This window comes from Delphinus delphis, chromosome 10 (assembly GCF_949987515.2).
Source record: "Delphinus delphis chromosome 10, mDelDel1.2, whole genome shotgun sequence".
NCBI classification, from domain to species: Eukaryota; Metazoa; Chordata; class Mammalia; order Artiodactyla; family Delphinidae; genus Delphinus; species Delphinus delphis.
The window spans coordinates 65,045,439-65,060,473 of record NC_082692.2 but is presented as its reverse complement, the minus strand read 5'-3'; the positions used below and the strand labels follow the sequence as shown (position 1 = coordinate 65,060,473).

The 15,035-nt window shown below is 47.2% G+C and overlaps 1 protein-coding gene across 3 annotated transcripts in view; it reads right to left on the bottom strand.

Moving 5' to 3' along the window:
* Positions 1 to 3,109: 3,109 nt before the first annotated feature.
* Positions 3,110 to 15,035, bottom strand: part of ARIH2 (ariadne RBR E3 ubiquitin protein ligase 2) — a 46,059-nt gene continuing 34,133 nt past the window's right edge. For 2 of the 3 annotated variants that reach the window (XM_060022442.1, XM_060022445.1), the window contains 10 exons: positions 14,014 to 14,135; positions 12,658 to 12,767; positions 11,172 to 11,289; positions 10,129 to 10,179; positions 10,017 to 10,038; positions 7,462 to 7,613; positions 6,477 to 6,620; positions 5,810 to 5,878; positions 4,368 to 4,451; positions 3,110 to 4,138 (listed from right to left, as the gene is read on the bottom strand). In XM_060022442.1, coding sequence (XP_059878425.1) covers positions 4,067 to 4,138; positions 4,368 to 4,451; positions 5,810 to 5,878; positions 6,477 to 6,620; positions 7,462 to 7,613; positions 10,017 to 10,038; positions 10,129 to 10,179; positions 11,172 to 11,289; positions 12,658 to 12,767; positions 14,014 to 14,135 — 944 coding nt within the window. In that variant the 3' untranslated portion in view covers positions 3,110 to 4,066. Of the gene's footprint in view, positions 4,139 to 4,367; positions 4,508 to 5,809; positions 5,879 to 6,476; positions 6,621 to 7,461; positions 7,614 to 10,016; positions 10,039 to 10,128; positions 10,180 to 11,171; positions 11,290 to 12,657; positions 12,768 to 14,013; positions 14,136 to 15,035 lie in introns of all 3 variants that reach the window. The other variant, XM_060022444.1, reaches the window with a different exon arrangement.

Sequence of the window (15,035 nt, the reverse complement as noted above, 5' to 3'; positions counted from 1 at the left end):
GTCTGGACTCTCCCAACATGGAGGCAAAGACAGAGGCAGCGAGGACCTGGCCCTTCTTCCTGAAATGAATTCCAGATGTCATGGTTTTCTGGTATCCATGAATGAATGTTGAGACCATTTCCTTTTTAGCTTTTTAAAACCTATAATTAAATCACCACAAAATGCTCATGTTCCTTAAACTATTTTCCTGAATTCCATTCTCCTAAGTTCCTATTACCAGTATCCAATTGAGTTACGCTTACTGCTATGCACAGCTAACATCACCAGAGGGGCAAGCAGGTTGGGTGGGAAGTGGGGGGCGCCTCACCCCCTTTCTGCTCTGCCTGCTATTGGCTATGGGAATTTCACAACCACAGCATAAACTATAATTTCTTGACCTTTTAAAAGCTATGGCCTTTTTGATATCTAAACCTCTTACCACCCAGGCTGGCTCACCTCACGGGGGTGGCAGTCCCATCTCAGTCATGATACATAGTCGAATCTGGGTCTTGTGCTGCGCTGTGTTTTAATCTCTATTACAAAAGTTGGATTTACTTTCCAATTTCTATCAGTGAATGTTTTTTGTTTCGCCATTTACTAGAATGATGACCTTGGGCAAATTACTCATTTTGGACGGTGACAGCACCTACCTCACAGGGCTGCTGTGACGACTAAGTGGATATGTGCTCAGTGACCATTAGTGTGATTATCTTGTGGGGACAGGAACTGGTCTAACAAATTCAATGGCTATGTCCTCCATGCCCAAAATAGAGCTCACTATATAGGCAATGCTCAGATTGTTGCAGGAAGCCCTGAAGAGTATGTGGAAAATCCCTCCTCCAGATTTTGCTAGAATGTGCTATCTTCTCTTGTTCTAAGATCACCAAGGGTATGGTGCCAAGGCCATTGGTATCCTGCCCACTGATCTGCAGGAGCAGCTCTTCAGCCCCTGGCCTTGCTGCCTCAGTGAAAACATTCACTAGTGACCAGTTCTGTCTGTGTCCTCCATGTTCTGGAGGCTCCTAGAGGGTAGAGACCATCTTTTGCACACTATTGTATGCCCAGGTGCTGAGCATGGGGCTTGGCACATCTGAAGTCCAAAGAGGAGCAGCTGTGGACTTGACTAGCAGTGTCTGGGACCTCCCCGGCTTTGGCTGCCCTGTGCATGCTGTGCTGCCCACAGCGCTGGAGCCTTCACCCCTATCAGTGAAGTTGCCACCACTCCTGACACCACAAATGCAGACCCCCTTGTTCAGAATCCAAGCTCTGTTTACTGTCCTCAGCCTTTGGGATTAAACTTCAAACATTTCCAGTTCCTGTCGAGAGTCCTCTCTTCCTAAGCCCAGAGCTCCTGTGAAGCCACAAGTCCCGCTTCCATACTCCATGGCCCTTTGCTCCCACATCTGTTTTGGAGGGACCCAAGGATCTTCTGAATAAGCAGCTCAGGGACTCAGCAGGGCTGTAGGGCATTAGAATCAGTACATTACCACATCCTGGGATCTGTGTTTGGTGGGGAATGGTTTGGTCTGTACCCAAGGAGGGAAAGGAAAGCCAAAAGTACCAGGATATTCCACTTCCCTCCACAGGTGACCTCTCCCCAGAAAGGGAAGAAAGGCAGAGCAGTCAGGCCAGTGGGGCCTTCACAGCCCTCTGGAAGAGGGGACTGGCCAACAGGAAGGCCCCTATTTGGTGCTCAGTGGCCTGAACCCCCGGGGGCATTGGCTCAGAAGGCTACTTGGATCCTTTGAAGAATGACTCTGCACACACTTTTATAATCAGAAACTTGCAGTTTATTTTGAATAAACCACTCAAGGTTGAGCAGATGACATCACCTCAACTTTTTCTTTGAAGAAAACAAAGATACATGGTAAATTCATGAAAACACTGTGCCTTCCTTTGCAGGGCAGAAAAATTCTGCCTGACCTTTTCTATCTTCCTGATGTTAACAAGAGACAGCCACTTGAGGCACGAAAGAAAGTTCTCTGCAGATCAAGGGCTGCAGGCTGCAGTCTGGGCACAGAACCTCCTGCAGCTCCAGTGGTTGGGGCCACAGCTGGATGCAAATGCACTATGTGGTAGCTGTGCAGTCCAAAAAATGCCCAGGGTGCCGAGGGTGTGACTTAAGGTGCAGAGCTGCAACTCAGCTCCTGCCACTGCCATGGCGGTGACACAGAAAGGACTCAATGCAGAGGTAAAAGCTCCAGACACCAGGATCTTCCATGGGCCAATGCAACAGTCACACCCCACCCCTAGGTCCCGCAGCAGGCACTCTTCTCCTTCAGTTAGCTCAGCACTGTCCAACTCTGGGTTCATCTGCTATACTCCTAACTTGTCCTACCGCTCCACCCCGTGGTCCTTTCCTTGCAGGAGATGACAGGAAGAGGCAAAATCTGATTGGGGAGAAAGGGAGCCTGCAGCCGACTATGTACCCCATGACTCCAAGAGTTACAGCTGTCCTCTGCCTTCAAGAGTGATTCAGTTTACAGCTTACATGGTACCTGGGAAATTACCGACTGAGGTGAAAATGTTTGAATATCAAAGAATTTCCAACACAATATTTATTCACAGATCTCCTAAGCAACTCTTCCAGGAGGTCAAGGAGGCCCTATCGAGTATGGACAACTCTGCCGGCCTCAGAGTGGAGGCACTGAAAAAAGCCATAGAAACCCCAGGAATCACAGATGTAACTTCTGAAAGGCCCACAGGACCAGGTTCAGGACAGGTAGGACACCATGCAAACCACTTGTTCCTCTGCACTGTGAAAAAGCTGGCCTTTTTCCCTGGCCCGCCCCTTGTGGTACAGGAGCTGGGACCACAAATCAAGAACCGTGCTGGCCTCAGACTCCCAGACCCTAGAGGTGCTGTCCTCCAATAGCTGAAACCAGGCAAGGGGGAGCGCAACCAACTCCTAGAGTGGGTAATGGAGACATACACTCCAGGTTAACATGAAAACAATTTGTGCAAACAAGGTCCCTGAGCCAGGCAGACCAGAGTCCGTCCTTGGGAGGACCATGCTGAACTCTGACCCTAACGTTCACCAGAGGAAAGTGTAGCAGGACAGTGTCAGGTATGGCTGTGTGTGAACCTGGTCAGAGTCACACCACGGGAACACTGGCACAAAAGAAGGAACCAAGGTAAAACAAATTTATTTGGGGGAACAATCCCCTTTAAAAGTGGATCTCTATCTTTAGAAAACAAAAGAAAACTGTGCTGAACTCACATCCCCTGGTCTGGAGGGCCACAAGCCCACCTACGTGTTCTGCTGTGGGCTCTGGCCTGAGTAGCCAGACCCAGGTAAAGCTCACTTTCAAGAATTAAGATGAGTCCACAGACACACAGTGCCATCAGACAGGATGACACCCCATGGCAAGACTCCGTTCTGTATTGTCTCCTCACTGCCAACGTAAGGCAGTGCACCTGACCACAAAAGGGTCTACAAGGACCAGACAGGAGGCACGATGTGATTCCCTGCGCTCCATGCCTATAACTCAGGCCAACTTAATTTCCCACCATCTGCCACCCATGCTCTTCCCTTGGGACTCTAGCTGTGGCCAAACACATATGAATCTGGCAAGCAAAGACCACCGGGGCCCTCTTGCAGTAGAGATTCTGAGGCAAGGTGAGCGGGCAGCATATGTTACATTCTAAGTAAAATAGCTAGAGGTTAAAACACTCCAATGCCAATTTATTTTTAAAAAGGGTTCTGTGTAATTCTATGGTTTGTTTGCCCCCTCTTTTTTGTATAATTGTACAACCTTTGAAAATTATAAGTTGTAATGATCTAATCCTATTAATAGTCATTCAAAAAAAAACTTTCCCTCCCTCCCAACAACCATCCAGGGGGAATTAAAGGTCCTGAGAAGAGGCCAATTCAACATGGCCTCTACCCTGGGAAAAACAAAAAGCAAAAGATGAGGGAAAAAAAAAAAAACAGAAATCGACTAAGAGGTGTGTGGCCAGTGTCTCTCAGGAGTGGGGCCCTGGCTGTTGCCTGGGGTTGTGAAAGGCAGAGCCTGCAGCATGCAGTACAGCAGCCGGGAGACCTCGCAGCCACATCTTCCTCACTCTGGCACGTCCATGTCCCAACCTAGGTGTCATGGAAATCCTTCAGCAGGGTTCTCCTCCGCTGCTCTGCTATGTGCATCTGGTTCTCTAAGTCCTGCACCAAGGAAGCAAGATAGGTGCTTGCATGGCCCAGTCCCATGAGCAGGGAGCAGCTAAAGCCACCCCACCCCTGCCCCCCCTGCCACGGACTCCAAGAAGTCAAAAGCACTGACCTTCCCACCCTTCTCAGCAGCAGCCTCCAGTCTACATGCCAACTACCATGTTACCTATTACCACACCAGCCCTCCCTTGCCTGCCAGAGGATCCAAGAGGACAGCACTTACCCCTCTGTCATAGCTGTCTGCACGCTCCACCTTCCATGACAGGTTTTCGATCTCAGCCTCCAGCTGAGCCTGCTGGTATTCAAACTGTATGGGTAGAGCAGGAGGGTCAAAAGGAGAAGGGGCTGTAGCCGGGGCAGGGCCTGCAGATGGGAGGGGCAGATGCAGCACCTCAGGCTCGCACGAGCTATAGACAACCGTGTCTCTGATACTGTCCTCAGAGAGCAGTGCTACTTCCTGTACCCAGAGCCAGAATCCAATCAAAAGGGGCTTCCCTGGTGGCACAGTGGTTGAGAGTCCGCCTGCCGATGCAGAGGACACAGGTTCGTGACCCGGTCTGGGAAGATTCCACATGCTGCGGAGCGGCTGGGCCCGAGAGCCGTGGCCGCTGAGCCTGCGTGTCCGGAGCCTGTGCTCCGCAGCGGGAGAGACCACAACAGTGAGAGGCCCGCGGACCGCAAAAAAAAAAAAAAAAAAGGCTACCTATGGAGTAAAGCCATGTGGCAAGGCCACACTCACCCTCCACCCCCAAAGAAAAGGGAAGAACTTAAGCCACTGAAGAGAATGCTCCCAACATACAGCGAAATGGATGCTACAAGAACAAGTCAAAGTGGATATTCACAGACACTGTATTCACTGAACACTGCATTTTTTCAGCCCTTCTGAAAATCAAGAGTCTTTAAAAATTTTCAAACCATTTGACTTAGTAATTATATACCCACTGCACAAATCAGTTGCACAAAGAGGTTTCCCAATGTCTTATTTATGATAGTGAAAAACAGAAACAATAAATGCCCCAAATGTTGGTACAACCATATACTGGAACATTTATGCAACTATTACAAAATGGCATTTTCCAGCCGGGTAAATAACAACAGCTGCAAAAACAATTAGTTGTAACAAAAAAATGTTATATATATAACCTTGATTATAGAAATAATATTAATTTTAAAAGGCTGGAAAACACTAACAGCAGTCATTTCTTTCTGGTGGGATGATAAATGATGTAAATGTTTTTCTAAGTTTTTCAACATTTAAACAATAAGTGTGAATTACTTTATAATTGGGGGGAAACAACCCAACATCTAAGATGAAAATTAAACCAAGATGCAAACAAAGTCCACTATATTTAGGAACATGCAAGCTGCATATCCTCCCAAAGCATGGGCACTGGCTCCCAAGTGGCAACAGACATTTTCAGCCAGTCACCCCAAAAATATAGTTGTTCACTGGCTTCAGTATATCTGCCTTCCTATTACACAAAATACCAGCACCTGAGATCTACTTTGGAAATGCCTAGGGGAGAAATAAAATTTTACAATTGCCAGTTTTGATTTTGCCCTCCCAATAACCAGGCATCTGGTCCTTGCTCTCCTGCAAAGTGCAGGTAGAGAAGGGCAGCTCTGAAGCTAAGAGAGCAGAGAAGAAGAATCGCTTTGCCTTACCAGCTTCTTCCTGGGTCCAGACTCCATGTAGTATGCATATGGGTACGTGTACTGCAGGGTGTATCGACACTGCAACAGAGAAGAGAAGGGACCTGTATCTATGACCCTAACTACATGGATCTCAGGCGGCTTTTACAATTCTACCCCACCATGCAAATTAGCCTGGCTCAACGGGTATGGGCCTGAAAGAAATGAGGCCAAGGCAAATAAAAGATGAATTGGGGGACAACATGGCAAAAACTGAAACAAAAATGGTCACAGAACACCCACAGTTCCTTTTCCACACTGTGATTTATTACCAGCAGCTGCCTCAATGGCTCTTCCCTCTTGAGTCGGACATCAGAGTCCACACATCTATCTCAATACTTGTCCAAAGACAATCTCTTATTTTCCTTTGAGTGATGCATGGATGGGACAAAAGAAGAAAAGGGCTCTAGTTTTCCCTGCAGTTCTTTCCCTGCAGGCCGAGTCACTGGAATACTCTTCTTAAAATCCCCTGGACATCCACAGAGGGCTGGGTCCTCAGTGGGCACAGCCCAGCAAAATGTGGACCCATAAGCAGGAGCATGCAGGACTGCACAGGGTGCTAAGCCCCCTGCCCCCTACAGTGCCTCCCACCCTCAGAGGTCTGGGCCTGACAGGGCTGGAAGAGTGAGGGGGTACAAACCTTGGCCAAAAGCTTGGCAGCATTCTGTAGGTACTGCCAGTCGATCCACGTCCCCAGATTATTCATGACCCTCTCCTGAATCTTCTCGTGAATCCGCTGGTATGTCTGTGCCTCCAGCTGCAAGCTCTTGTTGTGGTTCTCCCACTACAGGGTTCAGAGGAGGGAGAAAGCTGCAGGAGTCCCAGGAAGGTGGAGATCCAAAAGGAGTTCAGAATGGCCACAGCCTCATCTAGCTGATGGGGACTGTGTGTCCTTGGGATTGCAAGAGGGGGGCTTCCTCAGTCCACACTACCAACCCTGTCCAGAGCAGCTGTCTGCCTGCCAGATCACTCTACCCCCCTGCGGCAATAGGACTCGAGCCCTGAGGATGAAGCAAAGCTAGGTAACTACAGGTCTCTTGTGCTTAGAAACGAAATGTCCCATGCTCTGTGGGCTTCTGAAGGGTCTTCCTGGGATGAACTGCCCTCTGAATCTGACTATTAAGATGGCACTGGATTAGGGGGAGGGGCAAGATAGGGGTAGGGGATTAAGAGATACAAACTACTATGTGTAAAATAAGCTACAAGGATATACTGTACAGCACAGGGAATATAACCAACATTTTATAATAACTATAAATGCAGTATAACCCTTAAAAATTATGAATCACTATGTTGTACACCTGAAAATTATATAATACTGTCAGTCAGTTATACCTCAATTAAAAACAAACAACAAACATGGCACTGGATGGAAAAGACTGTCTGATGATCCTTCATTATCCTTCAACTCATCATTCAAACAAGGTCAGCAGGTCCTTCCTTGTTAGCTGTGGCCGCCCTGTGGAGCCTGAAAGCCATATCTATGGAGGCACCCCACAGGCCACTGCAGGAGTTCCACTTTCTGACTTCTGTGTGAGCATGCTGGCTGTGGCTACCAGTCACTGGGAATTTCACCCAGCAGGCCAAATGGAAGAAGCCCACCCTCCAGGCTTCTGGATGCCTACCCTCTCAAAGTAGAACAAGTACTTCTTGAGGGCCTCCCTGGCCTGGGCTTGCTGGCTCTGATTGACAATGTCAGGGTTCTCCTTGTACCGACTGCACTCATAGTACTCGCTGCCGTGGGTCTTCCAATCTCCTAGACACATCCAGCAGAAGTCTACACAGAATAGAGAAAGAAGTATTTACACACACGAGACAAGCCCACATTCCTCCAAAGTCATAGGCAAAGCAGGAAAACAGACAGATCCTGCTCTGGGTGGGGGGTGGGGGGGTCACCTATCCAGAACTCTCCAAGGGTGCCTCTTTACAGAGGGAATGTATACCACTCATCCCTGTCACATTCCACTGTCCCTGTAAGCCTGTCCTTGCTGATGTGAACAACAGCCTACGGATAGTCTCAGTTTCATGAACACATATGCTTTGTGCCGTTTAATCCAACACAAGCAGATGCTGACTGTACAAGGCCACTGGTCTGCTGTGCCAATGCCTCTGTGACAAGCAGAAACTTGTCCAACTGAAGCCCACCTGGTCATTCAGAAAACACATGTGCCCTCCTGACTATGCCCACTCTCAACACCTGTCCTAGGTGTTGTACATGAAACTGGAAAGAAAGACTTTTCCCCCTTTTCTTCTGTCTTAAACAGCACATTTTTATGGGAATTCCCTGGCGGTCCACTGGTTAGGACTCGGTGCTTTCACTGCCGTGGCCCAGGTTCAATCCCAGGTGGGGGATCTAAGATCCCACAAGCCACACAGTGAGGCCAAAAAAAAGAAAAAGCACATTTTCATAAAACCCACCCAATAGTGCATACCCAGAATTATGACTCTGTTTCCATACTGAGGAAGCAAAGAGGGAAAAATAAAGCTCCCCTATGGATGCTATACATCTGAACAATTATTGTGGCTTAATGGAGAGGGGCCAACCACAGTTCTATGTTCTGTCTCTGCCAGAGACCCCGACAGTGGTAAACCCTGTTTCCCAGGAATCACTCCATAAGTTGGCTCAATGACTTCCCAAAAGGGACTTCTGTAAAATCTGGAGAAGCTAAAGCTAAAGCCAAATCAAGAGACCCAGAGGTCGTTCACTTCTCTTCTCCTAGGAGGCTTCATTGAACAGTGGCAATATTGCTTTCTCCTCAGTCAGCTAGGTTGTGTTTGCTACTGTTTTAAATACTACTACATTGCTTAGGGTTGCCTGTACAGGTAGTAAAACTATACAGCAATGTGAGGGATGGAAGTTAACTCTGGGCAGTAAGGGATGGGGAGACTATGACTGAGGAGGGACACACAGAGGACTTCCTCAGTACTAAGAATGTGGTGGGTACTCGCATGTTCACTTTGTCATTTCTCTTTAAACTGTACGTATGTCTTGTGCACTGTTCTAAGTGGATCATGTATGTCCCTCTCATTCAAACATGCAGAAAAGCTAGGGTGCGATATCACTGAGGAAATATGCCACTACCCTCGGCCTATCTTCACTCTACACTTCAGGGTCACCACTCCAGTCTAAAACCTTGCCTCGTCTACTCTGATTACAGTGTGCTCCTGGGAGAACACAGGAATAGCGTAAGTCAGGCTCTTACAAAGAGAAACTCTCATGGCCTCCTGGTTGGCATCTAAGCAGCTGTGTAAGAAACCTATCTAGACATATTTTCTACCCAAAGGAATTTTATTTCTTTACTTGATCTGGCAGGAAAGGAAAGCAAAACCAACAGGTTCTATGTAACCTACAACTGATAGATGACGGAGGCCTGAAAGGCCAAAACCCCCTCTGAAAACTTTAAAAAACCTCAGAGGAGACTTCCCTGGTGGCACAGTGGTTAAGAATCCGCCTGCCAACGCAGGGGGACACGGGTTCGAGCCCTGGTCCAGGAAGTTCCCACATGCCACGGAGCCACTAAGTCCGTGCACCACAACTACTGAGCCTGAGCTCTAGAGCCTGCGAGCCACAACTACTGAGGCCTGGACGCCTAGAGGCCGTGCTCCACAACAGGAGAAGCCACTGTAATGAGAAGCCCATGCACCGCAACAAAGAGTAGCCCCCACTTGCCACAACTAGAGAAAGCATACGCACAGCAACAAAGACCCAATGCAGCCAAAAATAAATAAGTAAATAAATTTATATATATATATAAAAAAAAAAACCTCAATGGAAAACTATTATTTTACTGCCTCCAGTAAAACCATGTACAGCCTGCTTAAAAGGTATCTGTAAGGCAGCCCAGATAAGCCCCATGCTACTTACCTGCCTTGGCAAAAATAAAAAGAACACACTAAAACCTTCTTCTTGGATGACTGAGGATTCACGAGGGTCTAATAGTCACCCCAAACTTGACTTCTGACTACATGCGTCAGCGAGACGGCAGTGGGATTATAAAAGGGACCGAAAAATAATAAATCAATAAATGCTTTAATCTGGTTATCATGACTGTAAGTGACTGAGGCTGCCTTCTGTTTTATCACTTCACCACAAAAGCACTCACTAAATAAGCAGTGGAGACCCGTGCACAAGAAACAGAGACTGTGCCACTGGGCCTTGTACATCAAGCCTGGGACTCACCGTGTTTACACTTGGAGCATTGCTGTCAGAGGGAAACAGAAGAGAACATGTTAAGAGCACGCTGACCAAAGGTTCCATGTCACATAAGCAAAACGTACAGGCATCTGCTCACCATGTGATTGCAGCCTCCATTCTTCTCAATGCAGATGTTGCACTTGGGACACTGAGGAGACAGAAGGGTGCCATTAGGCTCACGCACCATCAGGCCGGTTCTAAGACAAATTACACAAAGCTCCCGGCACCCGTGCCCAGTAGCTCATCGTGCGAGCACTTCTGGGGAGGAGCATCTCACTTAAATGTGGCGGGTCGCTGAGGCTGGAACAGCAATTCAAGGAAATGAGGTCAGCATGTTTGGCTCTGAAACACTCCAAGCACCATCTGTCCCTGCCACGAGGCCGCTCAGATTAAGCACAAGCTGAGTCAGTAGAGAGCTTGCCTGCTTGGGAGGAACGCCAAAGCAGCGTAAAAGCTGCCACACTGGACTAAGTCCTCATCAGCTTGCCTGAACTTCTGCTTCCAGGAGAGGCCAAGGAAATAACCTCTAAAGCTCGCTCTCATTTGAGAGATGCCCGCAACCCCAGGCAGCAATGCAGAGATCAGTCTGATGCTGTGCTCTTCCATCGCCATGAAAAGGACTATGCTTAATGATGTCATGGTCACAGCTGTGCTTGTGAGTGCATCAACTCAGCGTGTGACTGGCACAGGGTACATCCTTGAGTGCTGAGTCGTGCAGAACTCAAGGGGCTACAGGCCATGCTTTCCCATGGGAAGTTTCCAGAATGAGAATTGGGCAGGCTTGGGCTTGCATTAGAGTTCTGCTATTTATTATGTGTGGCTATCAACTACCTCCCTCCCAGGGCTGTTAAAGCTTGGGAAACATTCAATAAAACCTAGTCTTCTTCTAATTAGTTTTCCTAAGGGTCAAACTTCTCCAAGCATTTCAGCAATTTATTAAAATAAATGCACTCGGTGCATACCATGATAAATTGCTACAAACTCTGCCAGGTCTGGGCAGCCTCCATCAAGAGCCCTGAGGCCCTGATCAAGAGCCTCCATCAAGAGCCCTGTTCTGCTCTCAGATGGTACATCTCCTGGGCAAGGCCCTGGGTAGCACTAAGGAGGGCAGATCCATGACAGGTAAGATACAGTCCTTACGTCTTTAGTGTGAGCACTAATGTAGTTGGCTGTTTCAGAGTCGTCTGCACACTTCGTGAGCCATTTCCGAATTGTGGCGCAGTCTGTGGGGGCGTGATACATCTGACGACACTTGAAACTTAAAACCAGAAAAGATAATTGTTAGGTCAGATCCTGTGTTCTTCATTTTCCTTCTGTCCAAGCCAACAGATCCTGAATTAGAGCTTTTCAAAGAGGTAACGTCACCTATCAAGGCATCTGAGACCTTTTCTCACCCAGGATTATACTGAAGTACTGTGTGAATTTCTCTCAATAAACCCAAATGAAATGTTTGTTTCAAATATCTTATGTGGTGTCAATCCTTCCTGACAGGATATCAAATTCAGAATTCAGCTTCCCAAAGGGCATGGAGATGCATTCTAAGATACCTCAACTCAGGCCCAAGGCAGGAATGAGATCCAGTTCTGGGAGCCTTGGCTTATCTCCAAGTCAGATGTGCACACAGGATGCACAATGCCAGCACTTGTGCAATCTGTAGGGGGCATGATACATCTGACAATGCTTGAAACTTAAAATCAGAAAAGAAAAACACTCCAACATTCATCAGGCCAGGCTCCCATGTTTTTAATTTCCCTTTTGTCCAAGCCAACACAACGTTATGGATAAAGGCTCTCAGGCAGGTAGCCTAACACATGTCCCAGGGAAAAGAAGTTCATAATGCAGGACACAAAGGATGGAAAGCAACCACATTAGTGGTTCTTAACCTTTGGTGAATCACAGACTCCCTCAACAACATCTTGAAAGGCAGGCACATATGCACATATACCACATTTTCTACGTACTTTCTCTGAAGCCCCACCATGAATTTTCCAGGGAGGCATGAATTGGGGACATGTCTGGACCTAAATTATGGCTCTGCCATTACCTTGCACCTCAATTTCCTCACCTATAACATAAGAGTAACAACAGTACAATCATACACAGTTGTTGTGACAATGAAAGTAAAATGATCAGGACAGAGCATTTCCTCTGGTAAGCCTTCAGTATACTTTAGCTATTCCCATCATGTCTACTGAATAGAGTAAACCCCAGGTAAATATAAACACATTTATGGATTATAGTGTTATAAAATTAGCAGAAAGGCCAAGAGAAAGATTAAAACGTTGATGGTTGTTGCTTTCACATACAGTAGTATGTGAATTATCTGTGCAGGTAGATACACACCCATATAGACATGCAGTCTCTGGGCCATGAGTCTCAGCAGCATAACCACAGCACATTCCCCAAGAATCTGTGCCCCGTTCTTGTCTCCAGACTGACTATTATCAAACATCTCATGGAACATGAGATGCTAGGTACAAACCCTGCCCACGTGGAACAGAGCTGCTCTTCTGGCTCAACGACCCTGCCTCTCCCAGCCCCACCCTCATAAGAGCAACGGCAGTGATGCTTTAGAGCAGGGGAAGGCACAAGCCCAGGGCTGCTCAGCACCCACACTCACTCTTACCAGAAGACCTCGTTGCACCGATTGCACTGTACTCGGCGAGCTCTGGGCTCCTGTACCCGGATAACCATGGGGCAGTCTGCACCAGGGCACAGCTGGAGCTGGTAGTGACTCTGTGAACACACCAAGGGGAGGAATAATGAGGACATCCCCTAGTTGGTGCCTCCAAATTAGACCTCCCTGAGTAACCTCAAACACCTTCTGTTCTTCCAGCTGATGACTTATATCAAGGGGCTACAGGAATTCAAGATGGATGTTGTGAAGACCAGACATTAGGCAGGTAGTGCAAATGACCTTTGTTTGTTTGCTTGTTTTTAATATTTATTTATTTGGCTGCGTCAGGTCTTAGTTGCGGCACATGGGATCTTGGCTGTGGCATGCGGGATCTTTCGTTGAGGTGTGTGGGCTCTTCGTTGCAGCATGTGGGCTTCTCTCTAGTTGTGGCGCACAGGCTCCAGAGCACACAGGCTTAGTTGCCCCGCGGCATGTGGGATCTTAGTTCCCCAACCAGGGATCAAACCCGAATCCCCTGCATTGGAAGGCAGATTCTTGACCACTGGACCACCAGGGAGATCCCTGAAAATGACCTTTGAATGCTTAGCTTAAACTAGGTAGCAACTCACTAGAATGCTCTAAGATTACATGACAAAATGGAATACAGAAGTGTGTCTCTGAAATGAAAGGGCATACGGACCAGGGCTGGAAAGGAACACAGACCACTCAGCTGTGCATAAGACTCTGAGGGGCTCAATGACCCTCAGGCATCTACCAAAGGCAGAAAACAGCACAAGGAACAAGGCATTGCTTTTCCTGTGGCATGTGCATGAGACAACCCAGACCGTCAATCAATCCAATAAGCTTGGGCATGAAAGACAAAGATGAAAATTATGCTGCATAGAACAAACAAGCCTGAACAGGTAGCGCAATACAGGGGAAGGACTCCAAAACTGAAAACCTGAACAAGTTTTCCAATTGCCCAAAAAGCTACACCTCTTCTTTGTGCTGAACCACACAGTGAACTGAACAGAACAGCAACTCCTGAGATATGCCTGACTTGTGTTTATCCCGACATACAACAGCTTGTTTAAGCAACTCTGTATAAGGTGGGGATGCCTGACCATTCTACAAGAGAAAACCAAGGCTCAGAGAGGTAAAATAATGGGTCAAGGGATACATAACAAGGAAGCAAAAGACCTGGGATTCACTAGCACTCTAGTAGTTTTCAAACTGTTTTAAAGCCGTGGAGCTCTTTCTTCAAACGAAAGCATCTACTGGCAGTCTAGTCTATAAAGTAACTGGTGAGCATCTGATGAAAAGCAGGCCTGGGAAGACAGAGGGCACAACAGGGGCTGGGCATACCTCCACATAGTCCCTGAAGAGGTAGCGTCTGTATTTGTCTCTCAATTCTTCATTGGGCAGCAATGGAAACACAAAGTCCTCTGGTGTTCGAAGCGGGCAGTCCTGAGCCATGCAAGAGACACCTGTTGAACAAAGATAACCTGATGGACAACTGTATCGCAGAAGACACAGCGATAATATATTTGCTGAGTTCAACCAACAAATTCAGATTCTATGTAAGGAACCCCTAAAGCATCAGAATTTATTCAAAGAAGAGAGAAATTAATATATTTGCATAGTGATGCAACTAAAATATTATTCCAAATTAAATAGGATAGGGAATTCCCTGATGGTCCAGTGGTCAGGACTCGGCATTCTCACTGCCAGAGCCCTGGGTTCAATCCCTGGTCGGGGAACTAAGATCCTGTAAGCCGCACAGAGCCACCAAAAAACCCCCAACAAAAACAAAACAAATTAAATCATATATATCACAAACAGCACCAATAAAAAACAAAACTGTTTAAAAAATCCTATAGGGTGGGCTTCCCTGGTGGCGCAGTGGTTGAGAGTCTGCCTGCCAATGCAGGGGACACGGGTTCGTGCCCCGGTCCAGAAGATCCCACATGCCGCAGAGTGGCTGGGCCCGTGAGCCATGGCCGCTGAGCCTGTGCATCCGGAGCCTGTGCTCCGCAACGGGAGAGGCCACAACAGTGAGAGGCCCACGTACCGCAAAAAAAAAAAAAAAAATCCTATAGGGTTATTAACTAACAATTTAGTTCTGTGATGTTTAATATTACATGCATGTGATTACCGTCAATACAATGAGATTTTGCAGACACAATTAAAGTAATGCTGATTTAGTTTCAAATATCAAGTCATAGTTAAATATTCCTTTAACTGATCATCAAGTTTGATTTGTGCTTATATTTCCTAAATAACAGCTAACTCTCTAGGTGTTTCTGAGTTATGGCTGCCACTCTGAGAATCAAGATAGATACGGTAGGCAGCTTAAAGGACAGTTCTCCCAAAAGGCAAGAGAAGGT